We start from the raw sequence: 22,592 nt of genomic DNA, 5'->3' as shown, positions 1-22,592 counted from the left end.
ATGACCGTGAGGTCAAGTGTCTGTTTTGAACTGATGTAATCGGCGTCCACTTTCAACTGGTTTTAAGCTATGTGATGTCAAGAATCTTTAATCTCTTTTTCTGGTCAACAGCCAATCAGATAATTCCATGTCAGTTCTGTTAGCCACATGTCTAGCCACAGCCAATCCGGTCGATTCACTGTCTAAGCCAAACCTAGAAGTGTGTGTTTGTCGGATTATTACCTCGGTTCCTCTGTGCATCTCCACAGCCCAAGGGGGCTTGGCGTATCGTGATTCTCGAAGGATTCTCATTGTTTCTCGTCTAGTCAAGTTTGTTCTACGGCTCTCGATGTTATGTAAATAAAGAGTTAAAATCTTATTTGTGTCTGCATTTTGGGATCCAACCCCCGAACATAACAAAAATGGTGCATAAAATTCTTGGGAATGGCTGGCTTTTGATAAATGACCAGCCCTCTCTTTATCTAACCTACATGTCAGCGTCCGTCTTCATCTCGAGGTCACAACAAAGATATTGGTGTGCAGAAATACTCACATTGGTGTGAATGAAATTGTATGTTGTATATTTTAATATTGAAGATGTAATTTATGTGAACAGAGATTCATGCCAGAACACAAAATGGCCTTTCACAATTTGTTTACAGAAATTTGGAAGCGTAGACATTAAGGATGGGCATTCGTCTAAGCAGAACAGTCAATTCATCAATCGTATGTTCGATACCACTTTTTTTTTTTTTTTTTTACCTATACCAGTGTAAGTATTTGACTCTTAAGAAATCATCTCTGGAAGTTTCATGTGTCCATCCCAAGTACACATTACCATATAATTTAGTTATGATTCCTTTCTATTGCTGTAAGCTCTTTTAGTGTTATTGGAATGATGCTCCTCACTGGAGCGAGAGGTGACAAGCATGAGAGTGCGCGAGGGAAACAGAAAGCCGAGTCCCGGCATCCCATCGCTCGTTGCCCGTTTGACGCGTCTCATACAACAAAGTGCTTCTCCAAGCGTTTTCACCACTCTGTCATTAACCTTCTTTTAACTTTTCCATCAATTGCCACTCACTCGCACTTTCTCAAATTTCTTTCTTGCTCTGACACACACGTTTAAACAGGGGAAAGAGACACAAGAGGCGTTGGATTAGTGGAACAAAATAGTGTCTTGTCAGTTTTCTTCAATATGGGCCAACACTAATGCCTAACAGCCAATACGTTTCCAGACGCACAATATTTCAGCATCTTGTACTTTTAATCATGATCATTTTTTCTGTCTTGCTGTTGCAGGAGTGTGCTGGTGAGCCGCTCTTCATGCTGTATTGTGCCATGAAGCAGCAAATGGAGAAGGGGCCAATAGATGCAATCACAGGAGAGGCTCGCTACTCCCTCAGCGAGGACAAGCTCATCAGACAGCAGATTGACTACAAGACTTTGGTCAGTGCATTGACTCAGGAAGCAGGAGAAAAGTCTTTATGCAGTTTTTTTAATTATTTGTTTAAATACATATTGACTTATTGATATTAAGTAGACTTATCCATTGTTTTGTTTGTACAGTGTGTGCTTAGCAAGTCCTTGCTTTAAATGTTGCCTCTGTTTCCTCCATGCATAGACGCTGCACTGTGTGAACCCAGAGAATGAGAACGCTCCTGAGGTGACTGTAAAGAGTCTAAACTGTGACACAGTCACGCAGGTGAAAGAGAAGCTCCTGGATGCCGTTTACAAAGGCACACCTTACTCTCAGAGACCAAAGGCCTCCGATATGGACCTGGGTAAGCAGAAGAGGACTTTATTGGTCCCACAGCAGGGAAATTCACGGGTTAACTCATTTGCTCCCAAAAAACTATAAATATGTTCTATTTTAAATATTACCATTCTCCCAAATACGTATTTATACGTCTTTATGTTTTGTTTTGTTTTTATGCTAGTGCATACAGAAGGCTTTGATGCAGCCTCTGAACTGAAGAGAATGCATGAAGCAATGGTAGTTATTACAAAAACGGCCAGCACAGGTCCCTGTAGAGTATAAGAGAACAACCAGAGCCATGTTGCAGAACCCCCCCCCCCCCCCCCCTCCCACTGTTTTAAACAGAATTGTGAATAATGATGAAAATTACCTATATTCTAATGCTTATTGCTGCAAAACGGAAACAGATAGAAATTTTTCTGATGAAAAAGAGACTCTAATCCTTTTTTTTGGCATGTTCCATGTTTTTATAACATTAGAACACAATATTCTGTGGGCCCAAAAATCAGTCAAAATCCAGTAAAACAGCAAAGGGTGTTCAGTGAAAATGGCTGGGAGTGAATGAGTTAAAAAAGAAAAAAAAATCACAGTTTTCTCTTTTAATTTCTCTTGATCCAAAATGTGTGACGCTTTAATCATAAAAGGCGAATGTTCTGTGTTTGTTTGTGTCTCAGAATGGCGGCAAGGAAGGATGGCTCGCATCATCCTTCAGGATGAGGATGTGACCACCAAGATTGACAATGACTGGAAGAGACTCAACACTCTGGCTCACTACCAGGTACACTGCTGCTTTCGCTCTTTCAATCAAGTGGCATTCTTTTCCCACACAGGCCCAACTAGCTTTGAGTTGGTTGTTTTTTTTCTTTAATAAAGTCACCATTTAAAACCGCATTTTATGTTTACTTCAGTTATTATTTTTTTTGTTTGTTTGTTTTTTTTGGGTTATTTATATAAATTATTTCAAAAAGAAAAAAAATCCTTGATCCTAAATGTTTTTGTGTGAATGTTTTTTGTTTTTTTTGTTTTTTTGGACTGATAACTGAAGTGATCTGTTGTTTCAGGTGACAGATGGCTCCGTGATTGCTCTCGTACCCAAGCAGAACTCAGCGTACAACATCTCCAACTCCTCCACGTTCACCAAATCGCTCAGCAGATACGGTACGAGAGAAGGTGTGTGTGTGGTTTTTTTGTGTGTGTCTGCAAGTCAGTTCTTCCTGTACTAGCAAACTAATCATGCCTCCTTCTTCCCAACTTTGCAAATCCACTCACACAATGTCAAAGTGAAATGGATTTAGTTGGCGTTTTAATTTAATTGGGCTCAAATTTCTCAAGCGTGTCTTCGCTAAGTGAATGTGTTTCATTTGCAACAGTTTAAGAAGTGATACTTTGTAACGACGGCTCTCATGCAGACCTCTGATCTTCATCTGTAGCTTTTCCATTTTCGTCTTAATATAATATCTGAGGTCCAAAGTAACTCTTGTAACTCTTGTCATATTTCCTGCTTGTGATTTTCTCCTGGCATTTGCAACCTCTCAGTCGTTCCCTATTTTGTCATAGAAATGACAAGTATTGAAAAGGTATTGGGAGGCATTAATGTGCCATGTGATTTGAGAGAGAGAGAGAGAGAATTGAATTGAATTGAATTGAATTGAATTGAATTGAATTGCAGTCCAGTAGTCAAGGAGGAAGCGGGAGTTAGAGCCAGCAGGTGACAGATAAATGTATTATGGGATGAAAGAATGACATGGAAGTAGAAAGAAACTTTTCACTTGTGGGGAGATTTTTTCCCTCCTCTCTCCGGATTCCTGACATATGAATTAACCTCAGTTAAGAACCACTGCTCGAAATGTTAAACTACTACAAGGAAGCACACTCCATACTGTTGTTATTGCCCCATTTGTCACTTGTGGCTCATTGATGCTTTGCACCTTGCAGAGAGCATGCTGAGAACAGCCAGCAGTCCAGACAGTTTGCGCTCCCGAACGCCAATGATCACGCCTGACTTGGAGAGCGGCACCAAACTGTGGCATCTGGTCAAGAACCACGACCACTCGGACCAGAGGGAGGGGGACCGAGGGAGCAAGATGGTCTCTGAGATCTACCTGACCCGGCTGCTGGCCACCAAGGTAAGAGGGAGGAGCTTTAAGCACCTTGATCTCAAAGCTGACTTCCTCAGCATGCCCCTATTGACCTTTGGTTTGTGTTGGTCTCAGAGCTCATTAACATTGTTCATAACCTTTTGCAAAAAAAAGTGTGTGTTTTAATTAGTAAGTTGACCTTTGACTATTGAGTTGTTTGTTGGTGTTACTGGACTCTCTCTTGGTGGCCTCAGGGCTTATAGGCCCAGGCCTTTACCCTGCAATCATTACTCTCCAAATTCCTCCATGGCCTCCAGAATACACTTTCAGCATGCACACGTCCTCACTTGATGAGATTTTTTTTTTTTTAAGCGTGAGCAAAACAGCCAACATCCACACGTGTTTCATCCTTGAGTTGTTGAGCCCACAATTTGATTGACAGCCGTCACTTTTAAATGGTTTCTGGGGCAACAGATGCAACACTGGTATTATTTATTTAGGCAAGGTGCTTCTAAAATGTAATATAGTAAGTATAAGTACAAGTATTTATTTTACTAGGGATCCATTATCGGTGCCGATATTTGTCAAAATGCCAAATATCGGCATTGGCCCTTTTACAATTCTGAAGGCCGATAAAGCTGGCATCTCACTGAGCGGTAATTGCTTGCGAACAAGCGAATTTTGGGTTTTGACTTGTTGAAAAGAAATTTTGAACATGTTCAGACAATTTTTCACTGTCTGCGAAGATCATTTGAAGTCTTTTACAAGCCCTGACAAAAACCCAAAATTTGCAATGTTCACATGCATTTGTCGCTCAGTGAGATACAGGAAACTTTTCATTTATGTATTTATTCGAATTTCCACATTACCATACTTTATAAAAGGTGATACTGACACTGGGAGCTCCCTACACTTGTTTAAAAAATAAAAAATTAAGAAATTATGTTGAAATTTTGGGAAAGTTTATTTGCAATAGAAAACTTTGGGAATTATTAACTTGCTTAGTTTTTAATTTAGTTTAACACATGGTGATGACCTGGGAAGCTCCCTGTAATTTTTTTCTGTTTATTTAAAATGAAAAGAATAACCGTCAAAGTATTGAAAATTTGAAAAGTTGTTTTAACAAACATGCTTAATGGCATTACAGCAATTTTAGAAAAAAAATTACGCAAATCTTTCCTCTTTTACTGCAAATGAATATCATCTTGAAATATCAGTTATCCGCCTCTTTGAATTCTAATAATCAGTATCATTATTGGCCCTGAAAAAACACATTTGTCTATCAATATATTTTACAGTATTGGTCACTGAATTATGTTACACAACTTCTGCATTTATGCCAAAACAACTGACTGCAAATGATTCAACTTTCGACGCACTGTTTTCGATAGGACTTTTGTTTTTTATCGTCCTGAGATGCGACATACACCCTGCTTGCCACTCAAAATCAGGAAATCTGATTGTCTCCCGGATTGACAGTGAACAGCCAAAGTTGTGACATGCATGCAAGGTTTCCATTTGTAAGAAAGCAAAGCACATGTACGTGTCGACACTTTGCTGCGGCCTGCCAACAGCGTTGCGCTAAGCATTCCTCAGTGACTCAGCTCATCCCGATACTTCCTCTCCCCTGATGTTTCCACTCATTAGCTGCACATTCCCATTGTTCATGCACCACGATGAACACTATCTGCGCTGCCTCAATCAGGAAATCATGAACAAGGCAAGCCGAGGGAAGCGCTGCAGTTTGTTCTTACTTAAGATATCCCCACTGCTTTGTGGGTTTAGGATGTTGATTGTAGGAAGTGTGAACGGATTAAAAGAAGCTTTTGTAAAATGTGGCCAGGATGTTTAAAGAAAACTGTTTGTGAAAACTCGAGGACAATATCACATCACTTAACATCAGAGGTACTTTTGAGGATTGAAAAATTCCATGTGTGTGATGTGATGAAAACAAAAAAGGGAGAGAGAAAAAACATTGTAAAACAGCCTTAGGCTGAACTCTCATTGGGAGCCATCTGAATTACTCAAAAGCAGACTGAGCACTCAGCATGTCATGAAGTTGGGATAGTAAAAAGAAAGTACATTCAAACACCTGCCGGTGACAGCCGTCGCCGGCAGCCACACCATTAGCCAAGATATGCCGTGCCTAATTAAAGATTGCAAGTCTACCGTTCCTTCATTTCTGTGGAACCATTTCACCCATTCATGTCTAACTTATCCGAACCAGGAAGTGACAGGAAGTTTGCGGTTTGATTATTTCTTTTATTTCTGTTACTGAATCCCACTGCAATGCTCCTCCTTAGGGAACGCTGCAAAAGTTTGTGGACGACCTGTTTGAGACCATCTTCAGCACCGCCCACAGAGGCAGCGCCTTGCCGCTCGCCATCAAGTACATGTTTGACTTCCTGGACGAGCAGGCCGACAAACACTCCATCTCGGACTCAGACGTCCGGCACACCTGGAAGAGCAACTGGTGAGTTTGTGTCCATAGTGAAGACGGGAGCATTTGACCTACTGCTGCATCAAACAGGAGATTATGCAACACTTTGACATTGATGTTGCAACTCTATTTGGATCCATGTTCCATTGCTGGCAGTGTTCTTGTTATCATGATGATAATTTTCAGACATGTTTGTCCTTCTAAGAACTACAAAAAAAAATTTTCAGAGGTCGATGTCATGTGAAATCTACAGCAATTGTTTTTTGATGTTTAGTTTTTATATCTACTGTTAAAAGGTCATAAAATGTCACAGACTAAAGAGTAAGTACCACAGCATCACATTTCCGGCTTGTGCTGCTCTCTTGTCAAGAATAAATAAACTTTCAGCAGACTAGAGAAGGCGAAAAAGTATGTCAATATAGCGGCCATGTTAGTGACTATCCTATTAAATCCTAATGAAAGCATGGACATTAGCCTAACATTGCTACAAGCACATATCTTTTTTTTTTTTTTTTAAAGTGATTTATCTACCTGTTCATATTTTTTATTTTTTATTTTTTATTTTTTTTTAATTTTTTTTTTTAATTTTTTTTTTGAAGAGCTCAGAATGGTTCATTCGGTAGTCTTACCGATTCAACGTCTTGTCATCATTGCTCTTTTCTTTTTTCTTTTTTTTTTTTTTTTTTTTTTTTTTTCCTTTTTTGTGTGTATGTGTGCGTGCGTTTGCGTGCGTTTGCGTGCGTGCGTTTGCGTGCGTGCGTGCGTTTGCGTGTGTGCGTTTGCGTGCGTTTGCGTGCGTGCGTGTGCGTGCGTGCAAATACGTATAAATTTATACTCATTCATTCACCTAAAACCTTATAAATATCCCATTACCCTTCGCCTTAACCAGGTACTTCAGAATCTTGCCAGAGTCGTGAGATTTAAATGGTCAGGAGACCAGAGAAAAGGTCAGAAAAAAAAAGAAATAAAGAGAAAAGAAAGGTAAATCAAAGTGACATCCAGCACCGACCAAACACTTCCTGCCTTCCCCATGATTACAAAATCAAAGTCTTACGCCAACCCCGGAAGCCTCTAAATTCCAGCAAATTTAGCGAGATCTCAAGAGCCCAGAGGAAAAACTAAAGAGAGGAAGGAGGGAAGGATCGATAAGGCAGAGTGAGATCAATAGAAGCCAGTACATCCAATCCATCAAAGTGAAGTCCAGCACCAACAAGACCCCTCCTGCGTGGTTACAAAACCGGAGTCTTATGCCAACCCCAGAAACCTCATACTTCTAATAAATTAAGATCTCAAGTGACCAGAGGAAAAACTAAAGAGAGGAAGGAGGGAAGGATAGATAAAGCAAAGTGAGAACCACAGACACCAGCACCAACTGATTCAAGGGGCTGTGGGAGGGAGAGGGTACTTCTGTTGAGTTTCAGTAGATGCTGGTGCGACGGATCTGGCATGCATAAGGACCACCACCAAAGAAAGAAGCCGTCAACCGCGGTCCAGCAAAGCGAGCACCCCCCCCCCCCCCCCCCCCCCCCCGGAATCCCCAGGCCGCGGCAGCACCAAGGCCACCCCCAAGCCACCCGAGCGGACACCGGTCGGCGAGCCGACCCAGACACCCGGAACACCCCCGCCCCAGCCCCGGCCCACACCCCCGAGCCCAAGGCCGCAGAACGAGGCCCAGCGGGCCCCCACAGCGCCCCACCGGTCCCCAGCCCCCATCCCCCCACGACCCCCCCGCACCCCACCCAAACCCGCCATCCACCACGACCCAGGCCCCACCACCCCCGACCCCCAAACCCCCGAACACACCCCGACCCCCAGCACCCAACCCCCCACCCACCCATACCTCCACCCCCCCCCAAACAAGCCGCCCCCCCCCGACGGCCGCCACCCCCCCCCCGCGAACCCGGCCCCCCGCGAGAACCCCCCACCCCCCCCCCCCGGAAACCGGCGCTGCTCGTGTAACAAGTCTCTCGAACATGCTATTTTTAGTATAGTGTATAGTTGTTTTTTGCAAAGTCTTTATCTATAGCATCTATTTGAAACCGAAGTCAAACAAGGAAGCACTAACTTTTGACCTCACCCGGGGCACCAGCAAGGAAAGTCTGGGTTAACTTTTCAAATAGTTTCAAGCTTTTTTTTTTGTTTGTTTGTTTTTAAATGTTTATTTACAATTATTTTGCCTCGGAAAGCTATAAATACTTTGATCTAATGAACAATCATCTCTAACAGACCACCCCTCTGGCCAATTAATTTGTTAAATCGAGGTTCTACCGTAAATTGATTTCAGAGCATATAAAGTATCTTTAGTATAGTTAGTCGATGAGAGGTCTTAGTGTGGCTCCCTTAAACCTGCAGCAACTGGAGACGAGAGTCCACATTTTTCAACCATGTCATTTTTTTCCCCTTGTTCTCTGTCCATCCTTGCAGCCTCCCCCTGCGCTTCTGGGTGAATGTGATCAAGAACCCGCAGTTTGTGTTCGACATCCACAAGAACAGCATCACAGACGCCTGTTTGTCTGTGGTGGCGCAGACCTTCATGGACTCGTGTTCAACGTCGGAGCATAAATTAGGCAAGGACTCGCCATCCAACAAGCTGCTTTACGCTAAAGACATCCCCAACTACAAGAACTGGGTGGAGAGGTTCGTCAAATGCGGCCTGTGCGCCTCAGCTGGACTTTTAGCGAGTAAATGGACTCATTTGTGGTTTGCACTGATGCAGGTACTACTCTGATATCTCGAGGATGTCGGCCATCAGCGACCAGGACATGAGTGCCTACCTGGCGGAGCAGTCGCGACTGCACGCCAACCAGTTTAACAGCATGTCTGCCCTCCACGAGATCTACTCGTACATTGTCAAGTATAAGGACGAGGTAAGAGCTAACGTCTAGTCACGACAGATCGGAGGGAATGAGGCAACAGCAAGAGGTCACATCAGTTGAATTGAAAAACTGCATGTTTAGCTTCACTGCTTTCTGTTTAAACTTCCTCTTAAACGTCAGCTCAAAAAAACAGGTGAATTTGCCAATTCCAAATTGGGAATGATGAGCACCAGAATGAAATATTTCACAATTTATTAGTTAGTTTTTCAAATTGTGATGGCTCTAGTTTATAGTTAACGAAAATCTGAAATTTACCTTCTCAAGAAATTGGAATTATAATCAAAATGTTTTTCTGAAAAGAATTTATTATGTTCAATAGGAGTCTATTTAATGAGTTTCATTTTTTGAACTCATAAAACTCATGAAATAAATTGAGTTTTCTATTATCTTGAAATATATTGAGATGGATCTTTATGTAAACAACAGTACCGGTAATTAGAATTGGGGCACAGTTTCTATTAGTGTCTATTAATCCCAAATATAGCGAACATTAAACAGTAATACATTTAAATGAAACTGATATTATTATTATTATTATTACTGTTGTTGTTGTTGTTGTTGTTATTATAATTACTTTTATCTTTACACCAAAAAATATGTAACAGTTGTCAAGTCATTCTAGAACAAACTAAAGAGTACTGTGCCACATTGAAGGAAAACAAATATATCGTACGAGAATCAAGTCGTAATCTTATTAAATGTAAGAATTATTTTTTAGTCACTTTTTAAACTTTAGATTTCAATCTGATTCTAATCTTTTTTTATTGTTGGTGGTTTTTTTAATTATTTTTTGTATTTGTTTTTTTTTTCTTTTTAGCATGACTAATTTTACTTATTTTCTCCCAAAATAAGAAAAAAAACTAAATGTTATCATTTTACTTCAATAAGTTCATTTTTTTTTGTGGTCCTAATACGCTTTCGCTTGTCCAGTAAAATTCATTTTGGGATAATAATAATAATAATAATAATAATAATAATAATAATAATAAGATGTAACATCAATCCACCTTTTTTTTTAAATCACAATATGAAGTACAAAATCATCACCAATCCCTAGTTAATAAACAGTAATTAGTGGGGGAAATGTTTTTGTAATGCACTTTAATGCAAAATTAAAATGAATCCAATTTGTCGATTAATTTTTAGATGAATTGATTCTAAAAATATTCGATAGTGACAGCACTAGTTGGATCCATGTAAAATCGGCCAAGAATTGAATCTATCAGGTGTAGTTGAAAATGAAAGGACAAGGTAAAGCCGAACAAACTCAAAAAGAAAATCTGAGCGGTGACGGGCAAATTCTTGGTTGGTTGATTTGACGTGTGCTGACCCATACGAGTGAGTTGGAAATGCTCCGCCCTCAAACCGGCCCCCCTCTCCATCTTCAGATCTTGTCGGCGCTGGAGCGGGACGAGCAGGCGAGGAGGCAGCGGCTGCGGAGCAAGCTGGAGCAGGTCATCGACACAATGGCCCTGACCAGCTGAGGACCGCGCCGGCGTCCGTCCGTCCGTCTGTCTCCCTCCCTCACAGAGCAACAACACAACAAACTGCAAAAGCATCCACGGCGGTATTCTGCCACACGGAGGCCGAGATGGGCGCGTCTGTGTATGCCTACGTGTGTTCGTGTATGTGTGAGCGAGCGGACATTTTCACACGCGCCGCGCCGTCTTTTGCTTCCTGTGGATGTTTTTGGAAAGAACTCCACGCGGGTGCACAATGGAGAGAAGCTTTGTGGCTGACGTGTCAGGATGTTTTGTTTTGTAGAAATGTAATCGACTGCCCACTCTCCTGATCTCTCGCCACTTGTATTACTGCTGAATTTGCACAATTTACAGAAACGCTACAAAGGAAGAATATATAGATGTTATATATAAATACAGCTACCTTTTTAAAGATTAGGGAGAGAGCAGTTTTGTTTCCCTTTTTTGGTTTTAATCCAGTCAAAATCCAACAAATTTGATAGTTGAAGTGCAAAGAAAAACGCTACAAACAAAAAAAGAAGAAAAAAAAGTCGTACTGTGCCATGTTTCCTTTGAATGTTGTTTAGTGCAAAGACATTTTGTGAGATGGAATGTGCTACCGTATGATTTGAAATATGCCTCGTGACTGAAATGAAACGTTTGAGAGCGTCAGAAGAAGACAAAATGACTCGTTAGTTTGGGGGTTGCGTTCATGCTGAAAAAAGTGGGACGGCGTCTGAAGCCACGTTTTCTTCATGTTCATAAACGTGTAAATTATCTGAAGGAGGTCATCAATGCTCATAAGCTGCAGCTCTTCTTTAGCTCAAGTGGCTTTTAAGACTCGCCCACCCCCAACACTAAATCGGCTTCTTTTTGACTTGCTGGTGAAAAATCCAGGGTTTTTTTTGTTTTGGTTTTTTTTCTGCTTGCCCAAAACCAAACTGTGGTCTGTGTGATGTTTTCATTTGTTAAAAAAAAAAAAAAAAAAAAAAAAAAAAAAAAAAAAAAAAAAAAAAATGGTATACTTTCTCACGTGTTCATTTTGTAATCAGGTTGTTTTTGTTGATTCCCAACATGTAAATTGTACATTTGATGGTACGCTGAAGGCAAAAAAAAAAAAACACATAAAAAAACTCTCTTCAGTTTGCCTGAAGTTAAAAAGTACTTGATGGGACCTCAGTGAGGGTCCAAATGATGAGCATCTGTGTCTTTGTGATGGAAATGTGACTTTGCTGCTTTAAACTCTTGTCATTTGTTTTTCGAGCTCATCTTTTTAATGCTGATCAAAATTGCTGTGGCTCTCCAGGTTATTAGTTTTTTTTGTTTTGTTTTAGGTCAGCGCACCTCCCTTAGTGCAAAGTCAACATTACTTTGTTTACATGAGTGAGATGTGTCAGAACTTCAACTGGATGCATTTTACCACTCGATAGTTTACTTTTCACACTCAACCTTTGGAATCATGCAAAGATGTTGGGTTGAGAACATCTGTAAGCATCCTTCATATTCGCGCTTCAGAAGCACACCAGACAAAAAAAAAAAACATGACAAAACATACTGGACTCATTCTCTCTCAGGTTCATAGTCCGCTTGTGTTTTTATTCGTCTTTATGCTTCTTGTTGATCAAGTGACAGCAGGTGCTTTCAATCAAGCATCAGTCATGTTTGCACTGCTGGGGCTGATCGTGGACTTGTTCTAAATGTCTTATAAAGCATGTTTGTTGCAACAACATCATGTTTTTGTAAAACAAACCGAGAAAAGAAAAAGTCCCATCAGCCGCCTCTTTGATTTCCTGTCCTTATTTTTTCCAAGTCTTCAAACTGAGCTGCATATACCGAGCAAGACGAGCAGAAATCCAGTTGAGACCAAGTGGCAAAGGAATTTAAAAAACATTTTTCGTGTCTCGGACTTGAAGCGACTGTCACACGCGAGTTTGCAGGTGAACATTCATTGTGTAAATATTCTGTTATTTCCTACTTTGCAGATTTACTACTTGTACATAAACACGCATCAAGGAGAGATTAAACATTTTTTGCTAAATAAAAATGACTTTTGGTTCCTGAATGGTGTGTTTGAGTTTGCACTGCAGTCTCAGCGGGTTTGATTTGGACTTGCGTTACTTTTTCACATTCACATGGTCCTTTCATTTGTTTTCTCATCAACTTTTTCATATTGGATTTTTATTTATTTATTTATTTTTTGGTGGGGTGGGAAGAGTGGTGCAGTAAAGTGCTTTTTAAAGTACATATTTTTCACCAACTTGGGCTTTTTTCCAGTAATTAATTTACATTGTTCGTTTTTTTACCTTAATTTTTTTGAGGTTTTACTTAACAAGGACCCGCCCTATTCACATTGGCATATTTTGATTTTAATTTTTTAAACTTTTTTTTTTTCTGAAAACGTGATTTGTTTTTTCCATGTCAATGTTGCGTAATCTCATTCTAACATTTCTTGAAGACTTTTTATAGTACAGTATAAGATTATGGAATCTTATATGCATGTCAGCTGTTTTATGTGTCAATCTTGTGGGTGATCAGTCTCGTGCCCCCCCCTCTGGTGTTTCTACTTGTAGAATCGCCGGGGCCCCCTAAATTTAAAGGAAAAAGGTGGGATGCTGGATAGGCATTATGTCATTCAATAATACATTATAAGGCAAGACAGCTTTATTTTTGGAGAGCACATTTCATACACAAAGTAGATGAGTTATTTTTAAGTAAGTACTTCTCATTTATAAACGAGTTAAACACATTTCAAAGCAATTTTAAGGAAATAAAAAGCTTACTAAAATATATAAAGAGAATATCATTACCAATTCTGAAAGGTAAATTCATATTGGTAACACTTCCCGTAATGATTGAGGGATCTCCTTAATGGGGCCCCCCTACAAACAGCCTGCTTTCGGAGGCCCCATTAGGGAGAGCCAGCAATCCTGATACATCATTGGGGTCTCTTTGAGGCAGTTGTGTTGTTGATATGGACAAATATCAGCTGTCTCTTTTGGCCCCTAACTTGCCTCCAGCCAAGACGAACTAGTAAAGGGCCCTAGGGGGTTATTCCCTACAGCAGCGGTGTCCAAACCTTTTCATTTGAGGGCCACATACAGAAAATCAGAAGGACGCAAGGGCCACATAATGTTATGAAGAGAAATTGTGTTTAGCCCTAACAATTCTACAAATAATTTATTTGTGCTTTTGCATATTTAGAAAAATGCTACAGTATATAAACCAATTTATTTGTATTATGGCAGTAGGGTTATTATAGTTTTTGAATTTTTCCTTTTAGTTTTTATTTTGTTTTGAGTTTATTTATTTATTTAGTTTTAATTAGTTTTCAGGGTGGTTCTGTTAGTTTTCATTAGTTTAAATTCTTTAATAAATGCTTAGTTTTAGATTGGTTCGTTTTAGTATTAGTTTTAGTTTTATTTTATTTATTTATTTTATTTATTTATTTATTTATTTGTTTGTTTTATGTGTATTACTTTGTGCGAAATATTTAAAAGACACCATGGGTGCGATGTCATTATTCCGGTTTATATCAAAATAAATCTATTAAAAGTCAAATTTAAAATCATCCCCAAAGCTCATTAACACTTTTACCCCCAAGTATAAGTGTTAAATTAATTACCAAAACTAAAACGAAGGACATTTTTGCTATAATTATAGTTACCGGTAGTTTTATTTTAGTTAGTTTCGTAAACATAAAATGTAGTTTCAGCTAGTTTTCTTTTTTTTAAAAGCATCTTTGTTTTTATTTTATTTCGTTAACGAAATTTTTTGAATTTTAGTTTTAGTTTTTTCATTAATTTTAGTTAACTAAAATAACCTTTAATAGCACCTGTGTTTTTCAAAACCCTCCCTTCTTATTTTGACCATCTCCAAATATTTTTGTTTTTATAATATTTGAACTGATTCAAATGCCATTTTTAGCATATGTCGCGGGCCACTAAAAAATGGACGGCGGGCCGCAAATGGCCCCCGGGCTGTGGTTTGGACACTGCTGCCCCACAGCAACACTTTGTCTATGCTATGTCCAGTGTCATTCACCTGGATTGCCTGCCTTGTTGCAACAGCTAGGCCTTAGCTCCATCCAACCCGAGTGTCTGAACACGATAAGTAGTCGAAAATGGATGGACAATGTCTCAAAGCCGTCTGAAATCAACATCCAAGACTGAGTGAGGAGGAAAAGTTTGACTTTCTCCTCATTCCAATTCCAAGCTTCATCGTCCAGTGGCATGAAAGGCGTCATCAAAATGTTCTTCTGGTCAGATGTGCGAAGATAAGAAGAGCTCAATCGGTCATCTTCACATGTTGCCAGTGAAAAGATGCTCATGCATGAACGCTTGACCCCTTTCAGTGGTCACCCTCTGTGTGGGGGGGACGGGACACTTTCCCCCTTGTACACAAGGGTCACTGCAAATCAATGCAAAGTGATTGCTCATGTCCCACCATGCGACGCTCTCCATCCTGACGGCAGGGGCCCACTCTGGCATGAACAAGGCCCTCATATGGGTCAGTGATTAAAGTATGGCTTGGAATTGATTTTCAGGGCAGTTGAGCATCGGCATGTTGGATTACGGTCAACAACAGGAGGAATGTTCTTTATGCCTCCTTTATACTATTATTGAACACAAACAGTGTCAATCAAAACATTACCTTTGCAAAGGTATAATTTAGCATCTGTTGTGTGCTGAAGTGGTTGGATTCCAAAGCGCAGACACAAATAAGGTTTTAACTATTTATTCACATAACTTGACTAAACGAAAAACAATGAGAATGCATCAAAAATCACGAGTTGCCAAGCCCCCTCGGGCTGCGGAGGAGCACAGAGGAACAGAGAGCAATAATCCGCCAACCACACACATTTCTCAGACAGCTTATATAGACAGTAAATCCAATTCATGTATTTATTTTTATTTTTGGTCCTCCATAAAGGAAGGCCATTTTAAACCAAAAGAAAAACTTTTTTGGAGATACAAGCCAAACTTTCATACAACCGAAAGTCATTCGCTGCCACCAACATGGGGTGCGTTTGGAAAGTCACTCTGACATCACTCTGCCCTTCCATTAATATCCAAGCACAATCTATGTATGTAACCCAATCAGCGTGTGCTTGAACTATTTCCATTTGAACTGCTTGACGCACTGGGCTCCATCATATGTCTGGCACTCGTTTTTGGGGGCGTTCTGAAAAACCAAACGGCGCATTTGAACAATGTTCCAAGTTTCCAAACGGTCTGAGAGAAACAGTGCTTGCTCGGAGTAAAAGTCCAAATGCATCGACAATAAGGGAATGGGGATTGTGGGTGCGAGTCTAACTGATCTTGGTTTTAGTATTTGTAAAATAAATGTCCCAAAACAATACACTTCTACTCGGGAGCAACTTATAGGCTGGGGGAAAAAATAATAATAATAATAATAATCCCCACCCCACGGCTCTTTGAAGGCCTTGTAGCATGTAAGGTACCGATTCGTGCTCCTCATCAGTACCTGAGAGACTCATGTTGCTGCGTGAACCTTTGCACACACATTAGCATGGTGCACCTCCATTCATCTCATCTTCTTAATGGCTGCTCACACGTAGCATCAGTAGCCAGGAGACACCTTGTTGTCAGCCTGCCGCTTGATGGCCCCCCTCACCGTGGCCTTTCCGAGCGTGACCGCCATCATTCATCATTCCAACGTGTTGTTGAGGGGGCAACAATAGCGTGTGTATCGTGGCCTCAGTTTCCGCACGAGACTGGCTGAGGGTCGCCAAAAAAGGAAGAGTGAAAGTGAGCAAATTGCAATCAGCATGAAACACCTTGTCTTCTTCCTTTTTTTTTTTTAATTCTTCATGGCCTTCTTAAAGCGCTAACCCGCTCCCAATGAGGCCACATATAGCAAATGTTATCGTGGGCACCAAGTGCAACCAGCCGAGCTAATTCAATTAAAATTCCATACAAGGAGGAACGCTGAAATTGCGCAGTGTTTGAATGTCGTAATGATCCTGTCAAGAGGCAAATGATCTCGGCCGCTGACTGATACATTCCTTCGCCAAGCGCAAGACGCTTTGCCTTCTTGCTCCACCTCACAGTTCATGTTGCTATAGTTAATAGAGCTATGATCTATATTTGCCCCCTTAGCCTTTTTCCTCCTTCATCTTGTTGCTGCACAATGAAAGAGGGCTCTAGCAGCTGAATTCTTGTTTTTTGGTGTGCGTTAAAAGGAAAGCACGGCACGACCAACGCCAAACTGGATGTCGACGGGCCCTAATGGCGCGAGGGTGCACTTGTGCCGCTGAGGGCAAGATGACAGCCGTGACTGCTTGAAAGAGTGCTAGCAGATGGATTAGTGTCGACCGGCTTCACCGATTCTTTTTGGTGTGTGCATGTAGGAGATCAGCAACTCGCTACAACCAGTTCAAATGGCACACTTTCATATTTCTTTTTTATTAAGACTTAACATTAAAAGTCCAAATAGTTTCTTTATGTCTGTCTTTATGTTATGTCATCAGATGTAACTTTTTCTCTCTCTCAAGGACCACATTCAGAAAGAGGGCCAGTTTGATTTTTTTTTAATCTTTTTTTGTTATTATTATTTTTATTATTTAACACTTATTTTGCTCCACTGAGCAGCAGCTGTGTGATACGTTCACAATTAGACTTTGACAATAAGCATAAAGTGGAAAAAAAATATTTATTTTAGTCAGTCTTATGAAGAGAACTTCTATTATTTAGCTATTATTGTAGCTGTTATTTCAACTGTAAATGTATTTGTATCTTTGCATGTCTAGAAAAGTTTAGGAGTCGTAAATCGGAATTTGTCAATAAACATAAAATGGAGAAAATTATTTTTGTTGTAGTAAATCAGAATTTGAGAATAAACAAATTTGAGAAAAGTATTGCTGTTTCTGAAACTGAGTTATCTTTCATTTTGGTCAATGTTATGAAGAGAACTTTTGTTATTATAGCTGTTATTTCAGCTGTAAATTTACTTACCGTATATATTTGCATGTCTCAAAAGTTTGGAGGTAGTAAATCAGACTTAGATAATAAACATAAAGTGGAGAAAATTATTTTTTGTTTCTGTAATTAATTTATCTATTTTTGTCTGTTATGAAGAGAAATTTTGTTATTTATCGGGTAGTTGTTATTTCAGCTGTAAATTTATTTATATATTTGCATGTCTAGAAAGTTTGGCAATAGTAAATCAGACTTGGATAATAAACATAAAGCTTAGAAAATTAATTTTTGTTTCTGAAATTAATTTGACTGTTATGAAGAGAAATTTTGTTATTTACCAGGTAGTTGTTATTTCAGCTGGAAATGTATTTGTATCTTTGCATGTCTAAAAAAGTTTAGTAGAAGTATTAGTCCCAATCATTGGGTCCCCCTACTTTAAAATAAAAATAATAAATAGTTTTGGGGCCATATCAATATTTATTTTTTAATATATGCTGCAGGTCACTAAAAAAAATGAATGGCGGGCCATCAATGGCCTGTGGGATATAGTTTGGATGCCACTGTTATATGTGGATGTTGAAGATAATATACACGTATTTTGACAAAGCAAGGAAAGTACAGATATGGTCAAAAAGAGAGTTTATGAGTGAAACATTTTCAGAATAATCAAAATAATAGATTTAATATTGTTTTGATTGTATTAGTAGGTTGTCAGGGTGAATTTTATTCTCCTTACTTCCTTTCAGAAAATATTTGGACCCCATTGGTTCATATGTTAAAGAAGTTAGCCTCTGTAAAAACAACACAACATTGTTGAAATGTCACACAGGACAAACGTATTGGGACATGCTTTGAATTACATCACATACATTTATATGCAGTATAATCATATTTTACTTCTGCTGCTCCTTCTTGGAACACGTGTGAACAAAAATCCCAAACAAAGTGTTCAATCATGCCCAACACATCAGCTGGTTACTTAGTGATGTCACCTGTATGTGATTTCAAGTGTTGAAGAATTCCACAACACATCTGTGGGTCATGTGACGCCACCCACACAATGGACACGTTATCATTTCGTTAGCGAAATGAAGAACATATGCTCCATAATGATGCCATGATGTGCACACGGGCTGATTGGGCCAAATTACGTCACAAAGTTCTCATTTTTTATGTATTATTATTCATTATTATTGCATTGACTGCATTTAAAATTAAACTATGCAATTGATGAGTGTTAATTATACATTTTTTGGCCCAACTGTCCGCATGTTTACTGGTCTGAAAATGAGCCTATAACTTATTTGAATAAATGAAATGAAGATGGAATTGTTGATGGCGGTCCATGTCAATGTGAATTGAACCTTTTAGTTAATTAGCAATTTGGTATTATTATGAAAAGTGATGCAGCTGTGCTCCAGAGGCGTTTTTGATGCCTAATCGCGTTAAAGCACATTTAAGAGGCTAAACATGCAAAAGTTTTCCAACCACAAAATAGACAAGCGGCAGATATCTGATAAGAGCATTTTAATGAGCTGATTTAATTAGCCGATTTAGCACGCTTGTGTTTTGCTGCTCTTGTTTTTCTGTATGTTTTCTTTAGGGGAGAAAAGGAGTAAGGTTGTAATAACTGTGAACATCGCCCGGCTTTTACAAGATGAATTACCGATTATTTCCCTCAAGAATTAGGAGAAGCAAAGTTTCTCAACTTGTTTGGCAACTTCTGCAACAAAAGTGACTTTTTCAACTCAGCACAACACATTCTTGTAGCTTTGTTTTATGAGGCTAAGTGGAGATTCAGTATTCATCAATATCAACAACGGAGTTCAAATTCCTGGGCTGATTATTTCTGACTGCTCTGTTAATTTCTCCACAGGTAGAAAAAACATCACGGCACAAAATCCGTTTCGCGCTCCACTGACCTTTTGCTTCCTGATGTGATGCGATGTGATCACACATGACTTGAAACACCTCGGAGGTTGAACACAATCCGTTTTGTGAGGCTGTGAAGACCTCACATTTGTTCCCATTTCAAAACCATTTTGTCCCATGGAGATCATGCAAAGTGAACCAAACTGTTGCCGTAAATAAAATTTTTTTGATTCAATCAGAGGCTGAATAATATGTCGGGCAACTTCCTGTGATAAGACAAAACAATAGTGGTCAGAGCTAGCATAGACCTATTAAATCATGTTTAGAGAAAAAAATGGGGCTTGAGAAGGTGCTAATAAATGCGAAAGGCCACCAGTTACATACAAACTTCTGAAAAGAACAAATTTGCTTGATTTGGTGGTAAATCATCTCTTCATTATTGTGCTGCCTGCTAGCTTGTTTCCATGAAAGCTATAGTTTGGTAACCTGAAAATCTGGCGCCACAATAATTTCGAAAAGGCGGAACATTCTGTACAATAATTCGAGCTGATTGGACGATGAGACATTCTACACGTTTGTTTTAACCAATCACAGCCATGAGTGAAAATTTCAAAATATCACCGTCAAAGGGGGGGGGGAAAGCACGAACATCTTACCAGCCAGAAATGCACGAAGCGCCCCTCGCTGTTCAATATTCAACAAGGAAACAGTGAGTCATTCTGCGAGAACAGAATTAATTGAACCACCATTGGTTTAGGAACGGCGGTTATCTGTGGGAGCGGTACAAGATGCATTATCCGGAGTTTGTGAACTCACAAATACCACGAGAATTCATCTTGCGAGAGCAAGGTTAATAGTTTGGTCATGTGCTATAAACAAAAAAAAAAAAAAAAAAAAAAAAAAACTGAACCTTTGAAATTACAGACATTTTTTACATTTCCACAAAGGAAAGCGTGACTTAACTCATTCAATTCCCAAAACGTGTAAAAACATTTTTAAATACTTTATCATTGACTCTCAAAATCGTGTTTACGTTTTTGTTTTGTTTGTTTTTTTAATGCAAGAGCATACAGAAAGCTTTGATGCAGCTTCTGAGATGAAGATGTGGCTTCAGCAATGGTTATTTAAAAAAAAAAAAAAAAAACTAGAGCTGCAAGCAGCTATAAAGGGCCCTCGCAGCCCGGGCCATGTTGGGGTACTTGCACGTTGGGGTACTGGCTTATTAGGAGCAAAATTTCTTTGAACATGCCATGATAAACCTTTACATGTGAATTTTTTCTGCCAGGTGTGATGTGTGTGTCAAGCTCAATGGGTTTTGGTTATTGTTAAGATCTGCAAAAAACAGCGTCCTTTTTTATTTTTAGGGACTGAGTTGACCTGACTGTTTTTTTTTTTGCAAAAGTATATATACCCATCATCGCTCAAACTCATTGCACAATCATTGCTTTTATTGTCCATAGAGGCGGATAAAAAAAAAATGAAACAAAATTTTAAAAAAAGTACATATGTTTGGATCGGTCTCAGACCCGTCACCAGAGCCCAGGCTTAAGGGGGGCACATGAAATGCATGGGCGGGCCCAATTATTATGAATACCATACTGACAGCATTAACTTGCTCAATATATTTGGATAAATTTATGTCGCACTGTCGTGCATCTATCCATTGAATGGTGCCCGCTGACAGTATTATCATATACCGCATTTACAGTACACACACATAAAGTAGACTGCAGTGGCGTCGTGAGTACGTTGACGCTGCAGCCATATTGGATGAGGCAAAGTGAAGCTATTTGTAAAGATGCCTCCTTCTGTTTCTCCTTGGAGATGTATCATCAAGCCACAGCTCATTGGATTAATAAGGAATTATTATTACCTTTGATTATATTATCCCATTCAAAGTCAATCTGACTATTTTTGCCGATGTAATGGCAAATACAATTGCCACATCTAATAGGGCGGATGTGCTGACATATTGCTTCGAACGGACCACCTGTTTGAACGGTGTCTGCAGCAGAATTAAAAAGAAAAAAAGGAAAGCAAAATCCTACCTCATTGTAGATGCCAAAACGATATGTGGGTCCCGTAGTTTTTGTTTTTTTTTCCAAGTGACTCTTTAGTTGCTGACACGAAAGAAGTTTGTAGTATGTCCCTCCTCACTTGTTTTGTGCGCCAGCGTCCTCAGAAACATGCAGCTTCACTTGTACAAAATGTACCTGACTCTTGCATTGAACGCAACATTGACATATTTGTCGCATATGCGTATAAGTCAGCGTAAGGCATACCTAGCATTATTTTCAGTAAGACTGTGATGGCTGTTACAGATAAGACAAATCAATCAAACCAAACCATACCACTATTTCTTCATATTGTGACATCTTGCAAGAATGCCGCCAGAAAACGTTACTTGTACAAATGGCCACCGTTGGCCGTAGCCGACGCCAAAAACAAGAACAATTCGGCGAGTGGCGAGCATTAGAAGCAATGAACTGAAGCAGCTAACACAAACGTAACATACCACCGACACCGCAAGACCTGTGTTGCATTTACTGACACTCGGATATAAGAGTACTAAACTGAATGAATGGAAAAATATAATAATAAAAGGAGAACCATTTTAGAGATCCATGCCTCAACTGGGCGGGCACAATCATCTTGGTGGGCGGGCACGGACCCCTATGGCCCGCCCATGGTGACGGGTGTGATCGGTCTGATACCAGTGAACATCTTGAGTAGTGGAAAGTAAAAGAATATTCATAAATGACTTAGTTATAGCACAAGTTCACAAATTTTGTTCAAAATACCGTAAGTGGGGTTGTTGTTGTTTTTTTACGCCTCAAGGACTAGGTGGCGCAGTATTTATAACTGAATTTTGTCATAGAGATACCTTCAGGCCTTGACTATAAATATACATGTCAAGTTTGGGATTTTTTGGAGCATGTACCGGGGAGTTATTAAGCATATCCTTCATTCACGATACTGCTTTTAACGTCCATAAAGGCTATCAAAAATAAATAAAACTAAATAAATAAAAAGTATGTATGTTTGGATAGGTCTGATGCCAGTGAACATTTTCAGTGGTGGAAAGTAAAAGAATATTCATAAATGACTTAGTTATCACACTGAGAATGAGTTTACAATTTTTGTAAAAATACCGTAAGTGGGGTATTTTTTTTTCATGGCTCAAGGGCTCAGT

The 22,592-nt window shown here is 39.5% G+C and overlaps 1 protein-coding gene across 4 annotated transcripts in view; it reads left to right on the top strand.

Annotated features, from left to right (window-relative positions):
- plxna1b (plexin A1b) overlaps positions 1-12,651 on the top strand; it is a 205,628-nt gene extending 192,977 nt beyond the window's left edge. For 2 of the 4 annotated variants that reach the window (XM_077528740.1, XM_077528739.1), the window contains exons 24-32: positions 1,279-1,425; positions 1,601-1,760; positions 2,410-2,513; positions 2,797-2,893; positions 3,671-3,861; positions 6,117-6,286; positions 8,678-8,890; positions 8,970-9,120; positions 10,518-12,651. In XM_077528740.1, the coding sequence (XP_077384866.1) occupies positions 1,279-1,425; positions 1,601-1,760; positions 2,410-2,513; positions 2,797-2,893; positions 3,671-3,861; positions 6,117-6,286; positions 8,678-8,890; positions 8,970-9,120; positions 10,518-10,613 (1,329 nt within the window). In that variant the 3' untranslated portion in view covers positions 10,614-12,651. Of the gene's footprint in view, positions 1-1,278; positions 1,426-1,600; positions 1,761-2,409; positions 2,514-2,796; positions 2,906-3,670; positions 3,862-6,116; positions 6,287-8,677; positions 8,891-8,969; positions 9,121-10,517 lie in introns of all 4 variants that reach the window. The other 2 variants (XM_077528738.1, XM_077528737.1) reach the window with 1 other exon arrangement.
- The last annotated feature ends 9,941 nt before the right edge of the window (positions 12,652-22,592 follow it).

Source organism: Festucalex cinctus, chromosome 8, assembly GCF_051991245.1.
Source record: "Festucalex cinctus isolate MCC-2025b chromosome 8, RoL_Fcin_1.0, whole genome shotgun sequence".
Classification (NCBI taxonomy): Eukaryota; Metazoa; Chordata; class Actinopteri; order Syngnathiformes; family Syngnathidae; genus Festucalex; species Festucalex cinctus.
This window is presented reverse-complemented; position numbering and strand designations above follow the sequence as displayed.